At 53.1% G+C, this 17,963-nt stretch overlaps 1 protein-coding gene across 2 annotated transcripts in view; it reads right to left on the reverse strand.

The window, feature by feature from the left end:
• Trpv4 (transient receptor potential cation channel subfamily V member 4) overlaps positions 1-17,963 on the reverse strand; it is a 39,747-nt gene that overhangs the window by 11,844 nt on the left and 9,940 nt on the right. Inside the window, exons 2-7 of one of the 2 annotated variants that reach the window (XM_013119805.2) lie at positions 13,224-13,643; positions 9,188-9,360; positions 3,934-4,086; positions 2,951-3,091; positions 1,978-2,276; positions 135-314 (exon numbers count right to left, since the gene is read on the reverse strand). In XM_013119805.2, coding sequence (XP_012975259.1) covers positions 135-314; positions 1,978-2,276; positions 2,951-3,091; positions 3,934-4,086; positions 9,188-9,360; positions 13,224-13,609 — 1,332 coding nt within the window. In that variant the 5' untranslated portion in view covers positions 13,610-13,643. The remainder of the gene's footprint in view (positions 1-134; positions 315-1,977; positions 2,277-2,950; positions 3,092-3,933; positions 4,087-9,187; positions 9,361-13,223; positions 13,644-17,963) is intronic. The other variant, XM_005078943.3, reaches the window with a different exon arrangement.

Below are 17,963 nucleotides of genomic sequence, written 5' to 3' on the forward strand. Positions count from 1 at the left end.
CCCACAAGCCCTGTTCTGCTCCCTAGCTGCTGGACACTGTCCTGGATGTTTAGTTGACCCTGGTCTCCTGCTTTAGGTCCCAGAGGCCGCAGCCACAGCCGCAGCCTGACCACCCTCCCAGCCCCGGTGCTCACCTCAATCTTGCTGTTGTAGACCAGAATCTCCAGCACTGACACCTCCTCCCCACACGTGTCCAGGGAGGACAGATCATAGAGGGAAGAATACACAGGCCCGTAGGCCCAGTCCTTGAACTTGCGAGACAGGTGACGTGTGTCTTCATCCGTCACCTCCCGCCGGATAATGTGCTGGAAGACCTGCAGAGAGGACGTTTGCTCTCAGACAGACAGATGATTGATAGAGATTGATAAGAGACATATCTGACAGACTGACTGACTGACATATATGACAGGTAATAGACATGATATATGATAGGCGATAGACATGACTGATAGACAGATGACAGACAATAGGTAGGTAGATTGATTGATTGACTGATAATAGACGGTTGATAGGTAGATAGATGATAGACAGATAATAGGTAGATAATAGGTAGATAAACAGTGGATAGATTGATTGATAATGGACTGGTGGCAGACAGTTGATAGAGACAGATGATGACTAAACATAAAGATGATTGATATATACAGACAAAAGTGATAAACGTGATAGATGACTGATAGATTGTCAGGTGACAGATGATTGATAGAGACATAAAGATGCCTGTGGTGGTGAGAGAAAATGGCCCCCAAAGGGAGTGGCACTATTAGGAGGTGTGACTTTGTTGGAGTGGCCTTGTTAAAATGGCCTTGCCAAAGGAAGTGTGTCACTGTGGAGGCGGGCTTTGAAGTCTTTTATATGCTTAAGCCACACCCAGTAATACAGACCACTTCCTCTTGCCTGCAAGTCAAGATGTAGGACAATTACCTACTTCTCCAGCACGGTCTTCCTGCATGCCACCATGTCCCAGTATGATGATAATGGGCTGAACTTCTGAAAATGTCAGCCACGCCAATGAAATGTTCTCCTTTGTAAGAGTTGTTATGGTCTTGGTGTCTCTTCACAGCAATAGAAACCATAGCTAAGATAATTATAGATGGCTAATAATGATGGACAGATATACAGAAAGATAAATGATTGATACGTTGAGGCACAGATGATAGGTGGTTGATGACAGACAGACAGACAGATTTTCAATGCTGGGGTAGAACCCAGGGCCTTGAGTGTTCTAGACATGACTTCCACCACTGAGTTATTTGCCTGGCCTTCCCTTCGCCTCCTCAAGTCACCCAAGTTGTCCTTGAACTTGCTCTGTAGCGAGGCTGATCTGAACTTTCAATTCTCCCACCACAGCCTCCCAAGTCACATGGCTGTCCATGGTGCTTGGGTCCCATGGCTAGTCCTTCACCGCATCCTGAGCACTTGTCCCCACCTCAGCTGTATGTGCCTCACCTCTTTGTCACAGCAATGCTCCACCAGATAAGGAAACTGAGGCACACAGCCAGACAGGGTGGGGTGGGGCCTGAGCCCCCACTGGGAAGCACCGAAAACCACAGCCCGGTTCCTAACTGCAGACTACTCTGGCCTGGCTCTCAGTCAGGGCAATGGCACCTCCCAAGGGACAGTCAGGCAGTATCTACAGACATGTCTGAGGTCACAGTGCATGGCAGGGGTGCTGCTGGCATCAGTGGATCAAGGCCAGGATGTCCCACAACACAGAAGACAGCACAGACCAGCCCACACACAGTGTCCACAGTGAGAGACTAGGAGGAGAGGGCCCAGCTGAAGGAAGGCAGCAGGGCAGAGGCTGGGAGCACTGCAGGGCCAGAGCCCTGGGCCTCAGTTTACATCAGTGACTTATCCTGACTGACAGGGGCGGGACAGGGAGCAACAATTGGGGATGATGTAAGTCGACCTGCAAAGATGGATATGGGGTAATAAATGCCAGTGACAGCTCCAGGGGGAGCTGGGTCCACTCACCCCGATCTTGCCCGTCTTGGCAGCCATCATGAGGGGTGAAAGGCCATCATTGTTGAGCACGGTCTCCAGGTTGCTGTCAGGGAAGAGGCGGGAACACTTGAGAAGCAACAGGTCGTACATCTTGGTGACAAACTTGGTGTTCTCTCGGGTGTTGTCGGCGATGGCCACCAGCGCATGGAGCACCGTGTTGCCCCGGGAGTCCTGTCTCCGCATATCTGCTTTCTTGTGAGGGTTCTCCGTCAGGTAGTTGACGATGTGTGGCTGGTTGGTGCAGGCTGCCAGGGACAAGGGCAGCTCCCCTGGTGCCAAGGAAACGGAGAGTCAATGCAGGGGACCAAGGTGGGGCTTTACCTGCCATGCTGGGGATGGGGACAGATGCCACCACCTGCTCCACACAACTTTGTGTGGGCCTGGGGCTTCTCATGGTGACTGCTGGAGAGGCAGGGCTGGCATTCTGGGGACACGGCCCATGCAATCTGGAAGCTGTGTGGGTCTGGACTCCTGGTGACAGGACTCTTTGTGGAACTTTGGCTCTGAGTCCCATGTCAAGTGTGGTGTTTGCAGGGTGACGCTCAGAATGTTTCGTTGGTTCAATTGTGGCAACACAGTGGCAACTGTGACTGTAAGATCCCACCCTTCGTATGGCGTTAGTCAGACCAAAGGACACTTGCATATTAGGGTGCAGGATGCTGACACCCCACCACAGCCCTCATCGTTCTCCTGATCTCCAGCTATGGATGGGGAGACTTGAGTATCATTCAGTCATGTGCCCAGGGGGAGCAAGGTGAGGATTTGAACCTCAGGCCCTTCTGAGCTTTCTGCAGAGCTCCCATGCTGAGGCATGGCCTCAGCAAGCAGGACCCTGGGGATCCATGTCATAGGAAGGGTCAGGACCTATGGTACCCCAGCTCTGAGTGTATTGGGCGTCACCAGACCTGTCCCCGGTCTCCCACCCTCAGCCACCCCTGCTCACCAAAGTAGAAGTAGCCGCCCTCATCCTTGGGCTGGAAGAAGCGGCCTCGGGCCTGGGCGTGCACATCGGCTCCCTGGGCCACCAGCAGTTCCACATAGTGCTTGCAGCGGCGTTCAATAGCGATATGCAGGGAGGTCTGGCCTGGGGAGGAAGGCAGCCAGGCTCTGGCATGGCAGGGGTTCAGCCACACTCACTGAGGGGTACAGAGTGGGCTACCAGATGTGGAAATCGGGCTAGGGACCTCAAGGCCAAGCCTTGGCCAGCAATCACCAGAAGACTGACGTGGAATTTGGGGTGCATGATGGGCAGGGCCTGCTGAGTTCTGAAGCAGACCTTTACGCTCACAGGAAGAATGACTTGAGGGATCCAGGAGTGAGGTCTCAGACACACGAGCTTTAACCCTGGAGGCGCGATGCCCCTCCAGGCCTCAGAATTTTGACTGCTCAGTGTGAGTGTTATCTTAGAGTCTAGCAGGAGGGGAAGCTTCTCAGGGGACACTGATGGAGTATACAGCCTGGAAAGATGCCCATGGCATAGTGGAGGAGGAAGGGAACCCCCACCCAGCCATGGGGTCAGCAAAATCAACCCTGGAGGTCAGAGGGGTGACAGGTTAGCTAGTTTGGTGACTCTCTGACACACCCATGAACTTCACAGACTTTGTTGATATTTTACAGTCTTAGTAGAGGTCAGCTTTTGTTCCTAGGCTCTCGGAACCAGAGGGCAGAGAACTTCTGCACAGGACACCTTTGCCTCCCGGAACCTCTGGCTCAGCATGGTGCACTGTGGAGCCTCAAGTGGCCTAAATGCCCAACCCCACAGCCTCTAGGGTTCAGTTTCCTAGATCATGGGAATCTCTCATCCTGAAATTCAGAATAGCAAAGGGCAAGGGATAGTTGCTACCCATTCATTCATTCAATCATTCATTCACTCACCCATCCATTCAGTAATGGCATGGCATACCAACACTGCCCAGCCAGACCTACCGCGGTAGTAGATGTCTCTGAAGGGCGAGTTGATGAACTCGCGCATGTTGCCTGTGCGCTCTGCAATGTCCAACAACACTGGGATGGTATCATTGCGGCCATTGTGCAGGTTCAGCAGCGCCTTGGGTAGGCAGGTCTTCCCTGTGGATGGCTCTTTGGGGGGAGGGCAGGAAGAGGAGAGGGCTTAGATCCTGGCTGTGAATTTGGGGCAGGAACAGGATCCCTGGCCTAGCTGTCCTGTCTCTGAGATGCCCTCTGCCTGCTTGGTGGGGACACAGTGTCCCTCTGGGCCTCACGGTGCACAGGGTGTCCAGGTGTGTGTGGTGATAGATACACTTTGACATATAGGAGACCACAGCCTAGACTGGTGTGCACTTAATCATATTTGGGGATCTCTCTTTGACACAGGGTCTCATTACGAACCCCAGGCTGGTCTTGAACACTCCATCTTCTTGCCTCAACTTCCAGAGTGCTGGGATTACAGGTGTGTGCCACTGTGCCCTGCACTTGAGGGAAGTTTTCGTTTTTATTTTATTTATGTGTATGGGTGTGCTGCCTGTACATATGTCTGTGCGCCATGTACATACAGTGCCCGTGGATGTTAGAAGAGGGCATCGGATTCCCTAAAACTGAAGCTGCAGGTGGTTGTGAGCCACCGTGTGGGGGCTGGAACTGAGCCAGGTCCCTCTGCAAGAGCAGCAACTGCTTTAACCACTGAGCCACCTCTCCAGCCCATAGAGGGAATGTTTTAAAGGGCTTTGTAAGCAGAGTAAATGGGAATAGAGAGCTAAACACCACCCAGGCTGGGACAATGTGGGTACATGTGTGTACATGTACATGTGCGCATGTACGTGTGTGTGTGTGTGTGTGTGTGTGTGTGTGTGTTAAAAAGAGTAACCATACATCTTTTTGTTGGTTTTTGTTGTTGTTTGTTTTGAGGCAAGGTCTCACTGTATAGCTCAGGCTATCCTGGAACTCACTACTCAGACCAGGCTGGCCTTGAATTCAGAGATCCGCCTGCCTCAGCCTTCCGAGTGCTGGGATTAAAGGCATGCACCACAATGCCCAGCCCCAACCATCCATCTTTACCACAGGACCTGGCAGAGCCTCTCTCCTCCCCTCTGTCCTTCCCCGACTTCCTTCCTGCGTATACAGGTGTTCCCATGGTATGGTGGCCAGAGGTCAACACTGGGGGTCCGCCTCCATCTCTCTCCACCTTACTTTTCAGACAGAGTCTCTCATTGAACCTGGAGGTCACTGGTTCAGCAAGGCCGGCCCTGAGGAATCTGCCTGCTCTCCCCTCCCCAGAGCTGGGGCCCCTGGCATGCGCCATCTTGCCTGACTCTTTCCATGGTTGCTGCATTTCTGAAGCCAGGCTCTCAGGTCTGCACAGCGGGCACTTCCACACTACTGAGTACTTCCCCTTTAATCAGCTCTGAAAGCAAGACATGCCAGCCAGCACGTGGCCACTGTGGGAACACAGAACCCTGTGCCATGGGAAGAGAAGGGTCACAGTGTCCCTGAAATGTGGACTGACTCTGCGGAGAAGGTGACATCTTAAGACCAGTGGGATGTCTGGGGGTCCCAGAGATGGGGTAGGTGTAAACGTTTTCCATAACTGTCCAACACCTTTGGAGGTCTGAGTCTGCCAGGAACCTGTCACCTCTCCCTGTGTCGCCAACACGCTCTTCCAAGTTTCCGTCCTTCGTTGTGATGTGTTTGGTTATAGGAACTAGCATCTATCTCTAGACAATCATTGAAAAACAAATCCCCCACTACATTACCAATCTTGCCTGGAAAATGGATTCAAGGTGGGTTGGGGCGAGGACCTGCTCTGCAGGCTGGCACCTCAGGGTGGGAGTCGTGGCTTCCCCTCTAGTTCAGCAGCAACCAAGGGGACACCAATGATTCAACCAATGATTCAACCAATATAGTGGTTAGCAGGACCCCAGGGAGCAATGTGCCTTGTATACATACATATCAATGCTGCACTTTGTGTCCTGTGGGAGAGAGTGTAGGACCACCTCCCCAGATGCAGGGAGAGCCGGAAGCCTGGGAAACTTCCAGTACAAACACCAGGAGTGAGCATGCCTGACAGCCTTTCTCTGCAGCTGCTCTCGCCTGTCAGCTGGCCCAGGATGGCACCAGCTAGCTGTCTGTCGAATGCACCAAAGACTACACCTTCCCACAGGCTTCAGGTAGGGGCTGTCCTGAATGCTGGCCAAAGCCCTGGGGGCTGTGCAGATGTACCCCTCCCCAATCTCTGGTCTGGGGGTGGCATCAGTATCGTCAGACAACCACCAGCTGTCCGTGCCAACCCAGGTCCCCTCCCAGCCCTGGCGTCCCATTCCCCCAGAATACTGTTCCCATCAGCCTACATCCCCAGCGGGGCCCCTTCTTCCCACACCTGCCCCCGGTGTGTCTATTTTAACCATTTTTCTTGTACCCCCTGGACTGTCACCTCTGCTCGCATCACCCTGAGCCAGGCGCAGTCTCTCACAAGCCCAAGCTACTCCCCTGGTGTGACCAGCCTCTGAGATTCTCCTTCATCCACATGGCACACAGCAGCTGTTACAAGTCGCCTCAGAGATCACGGTGGGCCAGCTGTCACTTCACTGCCCCCCAACCCGAAACACCCCTCCCTCCCTTCCTTTTCACGCACAAATGCAACTCACTCAGACTTAGCTTGGGATTCACATCCTCCAGGAAGCCCTCCTGGGTTTCCTGACATTCCAGTATGTCTCTTTTTTTCTTTTTCTTTTTCTTTTTTCTTTTTTCTTTTTTTTTTTTGTTTTGAGACAGGGTTTCTCTGTGGCTTTGGAGGCTGTCCTGGAACTTGCTCTTGTAGACCAGGCTGGCCTCGAACTCACAGAGATCCGCCTGCCTCTGCCTCCCAAGTGCTGGGATTAAAGGCGTGAGCCACCAATGCCCGGCCCCGTATGTCTCTTGTAGACACCTTTTTACGGTTTTAACTGTACTTAGTTCTGTGGCTGCTTGATCAATGTCTGCCCCACCTGGAAGCCTGAGAGCCACTTGAGACCGAGGCCGTTTATCTGCCTTCCTCATCCATTCCTCATTTTCAGCCCTCCCCCCAACTTCCCTACCTAACCACCCACGGGGGCCCAGTGCCTGGTACTTAATTGGTGCCCAAAGGCATCTTGATAAACCAGGAAGAACTCACTAAAGGAGCCACCCAGGCACCTCCAGTGACACCAAATCACAGCTGGCACAAGGGAAATGGGGAAACTAGGTCCTGGGCCCAGCTTCTATGCCCTCCTCCCAGGTTATGGAGAATCTGGGTCCAACCACTGCTAAGGAGGAAGCAATTCCTCAACTGACCACCAGGGGGACTCTCTGGCTATGGAGCCTGCTGGAACCAGAGGCCCTAAATTGCCCATTGACAAACAGGAGGTTGTGAAACTACCCAAATTGGGGGCAGGGGACAGATAGTCCACCCTGAAAATTAGATGAGCTCATCAGCCCTCCAGCCAGAAAAACACGCAGGGGAGGAGCCAGGTTTGGTGAAGCCAGAAGTTTGTACAATTTGGGGGCTCTGTGGTAAGACCGTGAACTGTAAATACAAAAGCCAGTCTAAGACCCTAGACAGAGTTTGTTCTTTGCAAGAGAGGCCGTAAAGCTTTGCTGGTGTTAGAAGTCCACACTAGGGCCCCCGGTATCACATTACAACCTCAGGCCCAGCCGAGTCCCCCACATTCCCACTGAAATGTCTAGGGTTTCTGGATAGGGCTAAGAGACCCTCGCCTCAGCCCCAAGCCCAGAAGCCAGAAGCTTGGAGGACCAGCTCCTTGGGACTCTGTCCTGCCCAAAGTTCTGGGACAGTGGCCTTGCATCAGAGCTACTTCCTAGAAGACTCCCTTTGCCTGACGTGTGGGGTGCACAGGAGAGGGGGTACATGGCCAATATGTGCCACCAACATACTCTGTGACCTCTCCAAACTCCAAACTTGCACCCACCACAAAACTGGGCATCACAATACTTTGTTGAATCCGGTAATTCCCAATGGACAGACCCAAAGATCTGGAGGGAGCTGTGACCGTGTAAAGAATCGGGTTGAGGAACTGGACGGACAGCACCGTAGTTAAGAGCACTGGCAGTCAGAGTTCAATTCCCAGCAACCACATGGTGGCTTGCAGCCATCTATAATGGGATCCAGTGCCCTCTTCTGGTGTACAGGTGCACATGCAGATACAGGTGTATATGCAGATAGAGAGCACCATATACATAAAATAAATACATCTTTTTAAAAAAGAAACCTTGTCTTGAAAAATAAATAAGAACAAAGTAAAATAAATAAATAATTTTTTAAAAAGAAATCAGGTTGATACTCCGTGAGTTCAAGGCCAGCTTAGTCTACAGAGTAAGTTCCAGGACAGGGCTGTTACACAGAGAAACCTTGTCTCAAAACTCCTGCCACCACCCGACCCACCACCGCAAAAAATCAGGTTGATAAAAAGCAAAATATAACAGTAAGGGGGGTAAGGGGGAAAAATCAAACCAAAAGGAACAGTCTAGACAACTCTGGGGAAATGTGACTCCCAGCTTTGGTGATCTGCTTTGGCACTGAGTTTACCCTGAAGTCTCAAAAAAGCGGGACCTCTGGTGACCACCTCCCCAAACTTTCCCAGACTTGAGTTCCAGGCCAATCAAGCCAAACTTGCCCAGACGGGCACTTTGTAGCAGGGACTACACTTTGCACTGATTTGTGGGGTCCTTCGGCAAGTCATCTCCAGTGGCCTGGTGTCAGCACATGGATACAGGTGAGACCAGGGGAGCTCACAAAGATCTGGGTCCACAGAGGGGATCTGAGGTTTGACAGGAAAAACAGGCCCTGCAGAGGGAAAGTTCGGAGTGGTGGCCCAGGGAGTCAGATCTCTAGAAGTGCAAGCAGGAACCCTGATATCCTCCAGCCCTTACCCCTGGGGAACAGGGAATCCTGGCTACCTGTGTTTAGCACTTCAAGCACAGTCTGTCATGCTATGGAAAAGCCACACCACCATATTAAGTGGAGAAGTGTGTTAGAGTCCCCATGGTTAAACTCTGTGTAGCTACTATATGAATGAATATTCGCAGCAGTCAAGACCCAGAGAGATTTTGTATGTGGTAAAGGACGCACCCAGACTTGGCCCAAGGTTCTACTGATGTATTTGGCCCAAAGAGATTTGTGAAAGAGGAAAGCTTTTACCCAAAGCCGAGCAGATCCCCCGCCCCCGCTATGCCCACCAGGGCAGCTCACCCCGGAACTCCTCATCAGTCAGGCGCTTCTTGTGTGTCAACAAGAAGGAGAGCAGTCCGTCCAGGTCAGCAGTGGAGCCCCGGGACACGATGTCAAAGAGGATGGGCCGGTTGAAGACTTTGAGGATGGGGGGTGGCTGGGGTGCAGGAGCCTTAGGGATCTGCGGCTGTTTCCTAGAGGAGGGAGAGAGAAGACACCAGGAGCTTATTCTCTGCCTGCCTTGCTTCCCTGTCCTTAAGGAGCCAGAGGTTGGGGGAGACGAAACCCAAAGGGAAGTCCAAACTGAAGAATGCTATGGATTGCTTTATCCAGGAAGGGATAAGCTGGCCTACTGTGTGTTGGGCAGAAAAACAGAAGGAAAATCACACAAGTCTGCCCGATCCCCTGCCCACCTACTGCCCATCTACCCACCCTCTCTGCCTCCATCTAACCACTCAACCATACATACATACATACATACATCCGCTCATCCATCCACCCACCTCTCCATCTGTTTATTCATTCATCCATCCACCCATCCACCATCCATCTATCCACATACCCACCCACTCACCCCCATCCACCCACTCACCCCTCTATCCACCCATCCACACATCTACATACTCACCATCCATCTCACACCTAGTTACCATTCATCCCTCCCCTCACATACCCACTTACCTTCCCCTCGACCTACTCATCCATCCATCTGTCATTTAATGAACACTGGATACCGTGTGCGTGTGTGCATGTGTGTGTGTGTGTGTGTGAGAGAGAGAGAGAGAGAGAGAGAGAGAGAGAGAGAGAGAGAGAGAGAGAGAGAGAGAGAGAGAGAGAGAAAGCCTTCACTCTCAAGTGCTGGGATGCAGGTGTGTGCCACCATGCCTGGTTTACGTAGGGCTGGGGACGGAAGCCAGGGCTTCAAGCACGCAAGGCTGGTACTCTACCACCTGCACTGACTGCCTGGCCCTTGCTGAGTACCATCTAAGGTAGATGAAGGCTGAGAGAAAGCAGGGAAGCAACAAAGTAAAAGAACACATCTCATTCACTCCATCACTCATCAATTTCATCGGCAGCAGGGACTGAACCCAGTGACCACTACACAGGAAATATGTTAGCTACAGTCACCATCATTCCTGAGAGCCATTTGTCTGAATCCTGTATGTTCAGGGGAGAGGTGCTGAGCTACAGAGGCAGGCAGAGGGATGACGTGACCCAGAAAGGGCTGAGGAAGACAAAGAGGGGGAAATGACTCGTTGACTCATTCAGCAGGCATTAAATGGGCAACAGTAGCGTGCTAGGCTCTGGGAGAGAAAGGGCTAGCCTGGGCACCATGAAGACAGAGATCTTTGCTCTGCCATGTGTCCACACAGCACGCATGGAATGCAGCAGAACTTGTTAGTGAATACGAGGACAGAGAGACAAAGAGGGAGGCAGGGGGCTGGGAAAGGAGAGAAATACATGGGGCTAGGAGAGGGAGGCCTGGGACAGGCAGTCTCTCTCCTTCAACTATCTGTTCGGGGCCCAAAGGCGCCATGGGAAAGGGGGTGCTGGCCATGGAATGGGACTTTACGAAGTGCAGCCCTGCCCATAGAGCAAGGACCAGGGAATGCTCCAACCAGCACTCCTGAACCTGGGCCTGTGAGCCTCCATAAAAAGAACATTGTTCCCACCTGACGCCACTGGATGTCACTGAATGTCTTTTCAGTCTCAGCCTCTCAACTTTGTCCTCCAAGCTCTCTCTAATGCCTCCAAGGACCAGGGACACAGCTAGGCTGAAACCCCAAGAAGACTCAAGGAAGGAAGGGAGGCAGTGACCCCAGCATGCAGGACCTCAGTGGACCTGGCTCAGAGGATCAAGTACACTGGGGCTCCTTGTTGCCCTGGGCCTCAGTTTCCCCATCTGAACAGTGGGTGGACAAAGTGCCCAATATGAGGTGGACTATGAGCTCCCTGGTCCTGACGAGTCACACTTTTGTCCATGAGTTTGCCCCCTAGCCTGGGATGTCCTCCCAGCCTGTGGTTGCCCTGTCTCGTTGTCACCTTCTTGAGAAGTCTTCTAGAACCACTCACTGCTCCGGTCCCCAGTCCCCATCTAACCTGAGTGCCTCCCAACAGAGTCATGTATTGTCAAGGCTCTTCTTCACTCTGGGGCTGAGTCTGGTCTGACTCATTGCAGGAGCCTCGGGACCAGTCACGCCCACCTCTGAGCAGCTGAGGTGCTCAAGAAACACCAGGGAGTCCACAGTAACAAGCCAGCTCCTGGCTGTGCAAGGATGGAGGAGACAGTGGGCTCCACTCTGCAGGGAAGCCAGCCTTGGTGAACAAGGGCTAAAGGCCTCAACAGTCCCAGGCATCTCCAGACTTCAGGGTGGCACTTTAGGACACACACACACACACACACACACACACAGATCCTGGGAGTTTCCAAGAAGGAAAAGGGTTGATGTCCATGGAGAAGACAGGCCTAGATGAGGGTATCTGGTACTGAAGGCTCTTGTCCACAACTGAGCTAGCAGAGAATACAATCCAAGGGACCTATACTGTGCCCCACAGGGGTTTCTCGAACTTTTCCATTGTCCAGCCAGGCCCCCTTCATGGGAGACGGCTGGGTGATGGGCAAGTAGGAAAGGAATGGGGAGGGGGGAGGGATGGCAGCTAAAGATGGAAGGATGATGGACAGGTAGGAAATGAAAGGAAGACGAATGTATGAATGAGTGGATGAGTCAGTGGCCAAGAACATGGGTGAATGAACTGGTAGTTAGCAAAGAGAAAGGAGAAAGAGGAAGGAGAGGAGAAGCAGGCAGCCACCAAATATTTAGTGAACGAGCATGGAGCGGTACCACACGCCTGTAACCCCGGAAGTCGGGGGCCCAGACAAGAAGTTAAGGCCAGTAAGGCTGTACACCGAGCCCTGTCACAAAAAACATCTTCTACACATATGTGGGTAATAACGAACAAGTGCACTACTGGGTGTGTGGGTAGACAGGTGGACAGATGGACAGATGGGTTTGTGGATGAAGGCACACGCCTTTAATCCCAGCACTCAGAGTCAGAGGCAGGCAGAGCTCCTGTGAGTTCAAAGGCAGCTTGGTCTACAGAGATGAGAAGTGACAGATAGGTATAGGTGGTTATATAAAGGAGAAGATAAATGTATGTGCATATAGATAGGTAGATGGAGGGAGAGATAGTGGATAGGTAGAAGGATGGATAGATGAGGAATGGGTGGATTGATGAGTGGGTGGATAGGAGGTAGAAAGATAGATGATAGATGTACTAATGTATGGTTGGAGGATGGATGAACAAAGAAACAGATGGATGGGCAAGTGGATGGGGATGATGGAGGGAGGGATAAATGTATGAATGGGTGGGTGGGTGGATGGATGAATGAATGGAAGGATGGGTGGATGGATAATGATAGGTAGGTGCATGGATGGGTGAATGGATGATGGATGGGTAGATAATGGATAGATGGATGGGTGGGCAGATGGGTGGGTGGGTGAATGGATGGATGGTTGGATGGTTGGATGGATGAGTTGGTGGATGGATGAATGGGTGGATGGGTAGAAAGATGGGTGGGTGAATGGGTGAATGGATGGATGGATGGATGGATGGATGGATGGGTAGGTGGATGGGTGGATGGATGGGTGGGTGGATGGATAGATGGATGGATGGATGGATGGGTGGGTGGGTGGATGGGTGGGTGGGTGGGTGGATGGATGGATGGATAGGTGGGTGGGTGGATGGATGGATGGATAGATGGATGGATGGGTTGGTGGGTGAATGGATGGGTATGTGGATAGATGGGTGGATGGGTGGATGGATGGATGGGTGGGTGGGTGGGTGGATGGGTGGATGGATGGGTGGGTGGGTGGATGGGTGGATGGATGGGTGGGTGGATGGATGGGTGGATGGGTGGATGGATGGATGGGTGGGTGGGTGGGTGGATGGATGGATGGGTGGGTGGGTGGGTGGATGGATGGATGGGTGGGTGGGTGGGTGGGTGGATGGATTCAATATAGAAGAGACTTCCAACCAGAGAGCCAGGAATACTCACTCTATGACCTTTCTCCTCCACCTCTTGTTGTCACTGGGGTGGTGACGGTAAGTGCCATAATCAAACAATGAGTCCATGGGCGCTTTCTTGGGCCCGGGCACTACCGAGGACTCATACAGGGTAGACTCCAACAGGTCAATGGGGTTGGGAACCCCCTTGCGGAAAGCGCCTTGGAACTTCATACGCAGGTTCGGACGTCCATCACCAGAGCCAGCAGGGCGGCTAGCATCAGCCGGTGAAAGCGAAGAGGAACCTTCCTCCCCCTCGAACAGATTGGCCAGGGAAGAGAGGGGGAAGGCCTCCCCACCAGAGGTGCCGCTCTCATCTCCAGGGGGCTCAGTCATCTCCCCAGGCACTGCACGGGGGCTGTCACCAGGATCCGCCATACTGGCCCCAGATCTGTTCCTACTGTCCAGCCTGCTGGGGAGCAAAGGGGGTCAGACAGAGCCCAGTCAGTAGTGGAGGCTCCAGGAAGCCCCCTCCCACGTGAGCAAACAGCACTGCTGCCAGTTGCTTCAAAGCCACTGTTGTAATGACAGGGGCTGAGGTGGCCACTCCCAGATGTGGTCAGCGGCCAGCCCCAGGCAGGAGCTATAACAGGGCCTCTTTGAGGAACCTAGAGACATGGATCGGCCTCCAGCTCAGCTACCCTGGGCACTATCTGGATAAAAAGGGCTAGGAGTCACCCCGAAGCCTGGATACTGACCCCTCTGGCCCGGTTTCATAGCCAGGCTCCACACAACTGCTGTGTAACGCTAAAGCAATCAGCATTCCACAGCCTCCATTTCCTCCTCTGTGAGACGGGACACCAGGCTTCACAGGGAAGCTAGTAGAGAAGACGAGGGACAGTGCCCTGCATGCCCACGGGCACCATCTTGACCAGTAGGTGCTCTGAGGAGCCACGTGAACTTACTGGGCAGGGCAGCGGTCCCGGCAGCCACTCCGGCATCTTCTTTGACCCCTCCTACAGGTCTGTAATGGAGTCTCCCAGATTTAAATCCATGTCAGAGGCTAAGTAATGCCCCTCCCCTCAGCCTGAGGGGCTTCTACCCACCTGTGTCCCCTCCTCTGAGAAGTCTCTCCTATCCTTTAGTGTCTCTCTGTGTCTCTGTCTCTCCCTTTCTCTCCCTCCTTCCCTCCCTCCCTCCCTCTCCCTCTGCCCCTAGATTAACTGCCAGGCCATGACAGAAGGGAACACATCCATCCCAAGTCTCCATAGCATAGAGGACCAGACACAAAGGTGTCCTTTGTACCCATTTCTCAAATGAGGAGACTGAGGCATTTAGGGGGCAGACACACTAGCTTGTAAAGACAAGACTTGCCAGTTCTCAGGCCCAATGTGTGCTCACCCAGAGTGGACAGGGCAGAGCCCCCTACAGCTAGGCCCTGGAATTTGTGTGTTGGACCTCCTAGGGCCCCACACGAAGAAGACCAACACACTGATGCCCATCATGTTTGTTTTTGCAACTGCCAGGAGAGGCTTGCCTAGGTGGGAAGATGGCAAGGGGCCGCCCTTGTGGGCATAGCTGGGCACGCAGAGGGGAGGAAAGCCTGGCAAGAGCCGGCTTCTCTTGACGCCAGCAAGAGAAGCTGAACTTTCAAGTCACTCTGGCTTTAGTTCTGAGCCCAATTTTGCTGTTTACACAGAGTGTGCCTGTGGGTAAGTTACTGGAGAGCCAGAGCCTCTGTGTTCCCCTCTGGGCAATGGGCACAATGGTAGCTTCTTCAGACCTATGGCAGGAGGAATGAGGCTGAATCTAGTTGGAATTTCTTACTCTGGGCCTTGGCTTTGTCACCTGTAAGCTGGGGTGACCACACCTCCTCCTGGGGTCTCCCAGGTATGTGAGGCATCACTCAGAGCTGGGCCTCTGAGGCCACAGGCCCTGTCCACCTGCCATCTGTACGTGATGGGACCTTGTGACTACGGTCTCTGCTCTGTAGGAGCAGAGGGTGGGTGAAGGCACCGTGGGGGAGGGGCATTAAGGGGCCAGCTGCTTGAAATATCCTCCCAGGCACAGTGTACCCACCTCAGGGGGGACCCCGAAGTCGGGCAGGAAGCAATGCCAGCTATGTGCCATCAGCATTACTGACCGTTACGCCCCTGGCCAGGGCAGCCCTGTGACGACACCAAAGTCCCACTAAGAAGCTGCCACCGTGTCTCATCTCCTCCCCTGCAGAACCCCAAACTGGACAGCAGCCGGGCTCTTGGGGAGACGCCAAGTCAGGACACCCGGAGTCAGCCAGTCCTGATCATGCAACATGAAGCTGGCATGGCCACGCTGATCATGACTGGCTTGGATCACGTTGGGATGATTGCAAATCAATCACCATTGTTGGGAATACAGAGCTTTGATTGTACCTGGCCCTTAGTGCCTCACACACATGCCTCCTAAAATGATGGACCAGGGACATAGGGCTGTGTTCACTGACACACGCAGTTGTCTTACTGTCCAGGGGAACGAGCCACTGACGGCTAGTGGGTCAAGGCCAGGATGCCAAGAACCCTCATTCAACACCCAAGGCAATGCTTCAAAAAAGTCAGCCCCAAAAGCCAATAGGGCAGAGGCTGAGAAACCCTGTCCCGGGGGTGAGTAGGCGCTGCTACAATTATCCTGTTATGGATGAGAAAACACAGAGGTTCAGAGACATGAGGTAAGTCGCCTGAGGCCACACAGGTTAGTGGCAAAGCCAAGATTCAAATCTCTAAGAGTGAGTCCCTACAACATGGCAGGAGAGCTTCTGGGCCACCCAGGGAGAGAGGGCTTATCTTCCTCTAATACCCTTGAGCTTCAGGGTGTCTACCTGTGGAAGAGAGGTGCCCACAGACAGCAACCTCCACTGTAGGCTGTGACAGAGAGTCGGTCATATGTCTCCAGGGCATCAACCACACTGAAGATGGTGCCTCTTGTACCTAATCACTATTGTCACAATGTAACACGGTCCCTGAGGTATTCCCCACTCCTTCCCACTCCACTGTAGTACGGCCCCTGGGAAAGTTGGCCACGCCCCTCCAGCGATTCCATCACTCAAGTCCCCTCCCACTACCACCCTGCGGAAAAAACTGTTTCCATTTTACAGCTGAGCAAAATAAAGCCATCCAGGGGGCAAATGACTTTGAAGAGTCTCTGAGAGGCTCCTTCTCCCCTCAAACACCCAGGATGCCCATGTGCGAGCGTGCGCTCTCTTTCTCTCTCTCTCTCTCTCTGTCTCACACACACACACACACACACACACACACACACACACACACACACACACACACACACACACACTGCCAGGGCTCTTTCTCTGTGGCCAGGAAGAGTTCACTCCCTGTTCTAATTTGCCCTGAAGGCTGTTATTACGCATTCCAAGCTGTGCCAGCCAAGCAGGGAGGGCCCAGCAGCAGAGAGGCGGGGGTGGGGCAGTGTCTCCTCTCTCCCATGTTCTGTTTCTTTCTCCATGTTCACACACGTGCCCACTCTGGGAGCAAGCCCGGGCCCTTTGTCCCTTCAGGTCAGTATGATTTGCTGATGCCACTAAGCGAGGGAGTCTCTACTGCACATCTGGGACACCATGCATGCAAAGGACAGACACCCTCGTACAACATCCTCCCCACTGCATATCTTAGTCCCAAGTGTCTTTACTGTGCTTATCTTATTTATTTTTTAAGTCTGTATATCAATCAGACATGGTGTTGCATGCCTGCTATCTCAGTATTTGGGAGGTGGAGGGGGGTAGGTCAAGGGTTCAAGGCCATCCTCTGCTACACAATAAATTTAAGGACAAACCCCTGTCTCAGAAAAACCTAAGAGAAGCAAAACCCATAAATCAAAGCCAGGTACAGGGTTGCACACCTCGCAATCCCAGAATTGAGGAGGAAGAGGCAAGAAAAGCCCAAACTCAAAGCCAGCCTGTAAGGTTTGCCAGCGATATTCCTCCTCGAATCTATGCGGCAAACTGGCATCCGCACAGATGACAGCTTCCACAGAATGGATTCAGGGAAGGTACAAGTCACAGGATCACTCCTGCAGTCCACAAAACCCTCCTGACTACCTACTGTGTGCCAGATCCGTGTCCAATCAGGGATACCAACGTGAGCAAATTTGGTAGCAATCCCTCCTTGGGGAACAGCACGCTAGACAGACCAGCAGAGTTAGCCAGTGGCGTTGAGAGCTGTACAGCCCATAGGAGCTCAAGAGTGGCCCAGGGAAGCAGAGTGGGATCCCAGTGGGACTCAGGTCCAAGTCAAGGTCCCCTTACCTTCCTTTCTGCCCACAGAAGCCCAGACTCTACAGTCATGGCCCCTTGGCCAGTGGGGTGTGGAGAAAGTGTGCAGGCCGACATTACACTTTCTGAGGGTCTGATTGCAGGCCCTGGCTAACTGTAAGGTTCGCCGGCCTCTGGGAGCCTTGGTCTCTGCACTTGCTCAAGGGCAGAGGTTTCCAGGTGTGCCGGCACCTGATCCAGCTGCACCAAGGATGCCCAGTACTGAGACCCCAGGATGCTGTGCGACCAGTACTGAGACCCCAGGATGCTGTGTGACCAGAGGGCTCTGGCGCCATTGTCTACTCTGTTTGCACACCGTGGCATGGGGCCCAGCTTCGTCACTCCCAGGGCTTCGCCTGGCCTCATGGAAACCTTGGCACAAGTCTACCAGATGCCGACCTGATTATATGAGCCAGGAAAGCTGCTTAAATCTGGGGGCAGGTTTGGGCATGCAGGACATCTCTCCTCCTGGGGATGGTGGCAGGGGGCTGG

The sequence above is a fragment of the Mesocricetus auratus genome, unplaced genomic scaffold (genome assembly GCF_017639785.1).
Source record: "Mesocricetus auratus isolate SY011 unplaced genomic scaffold, BCM_Maur_2.0 Super-Scaffold_100025, whole genome shotgun sequence".
In the NCBI taxonomy this organism is placed as follows: Eukaryota; Metazoa; Chordata; class Mammalia; order Rodentia; family Cricetidae; genus Mesocricetus; species Mesocricetus auratus.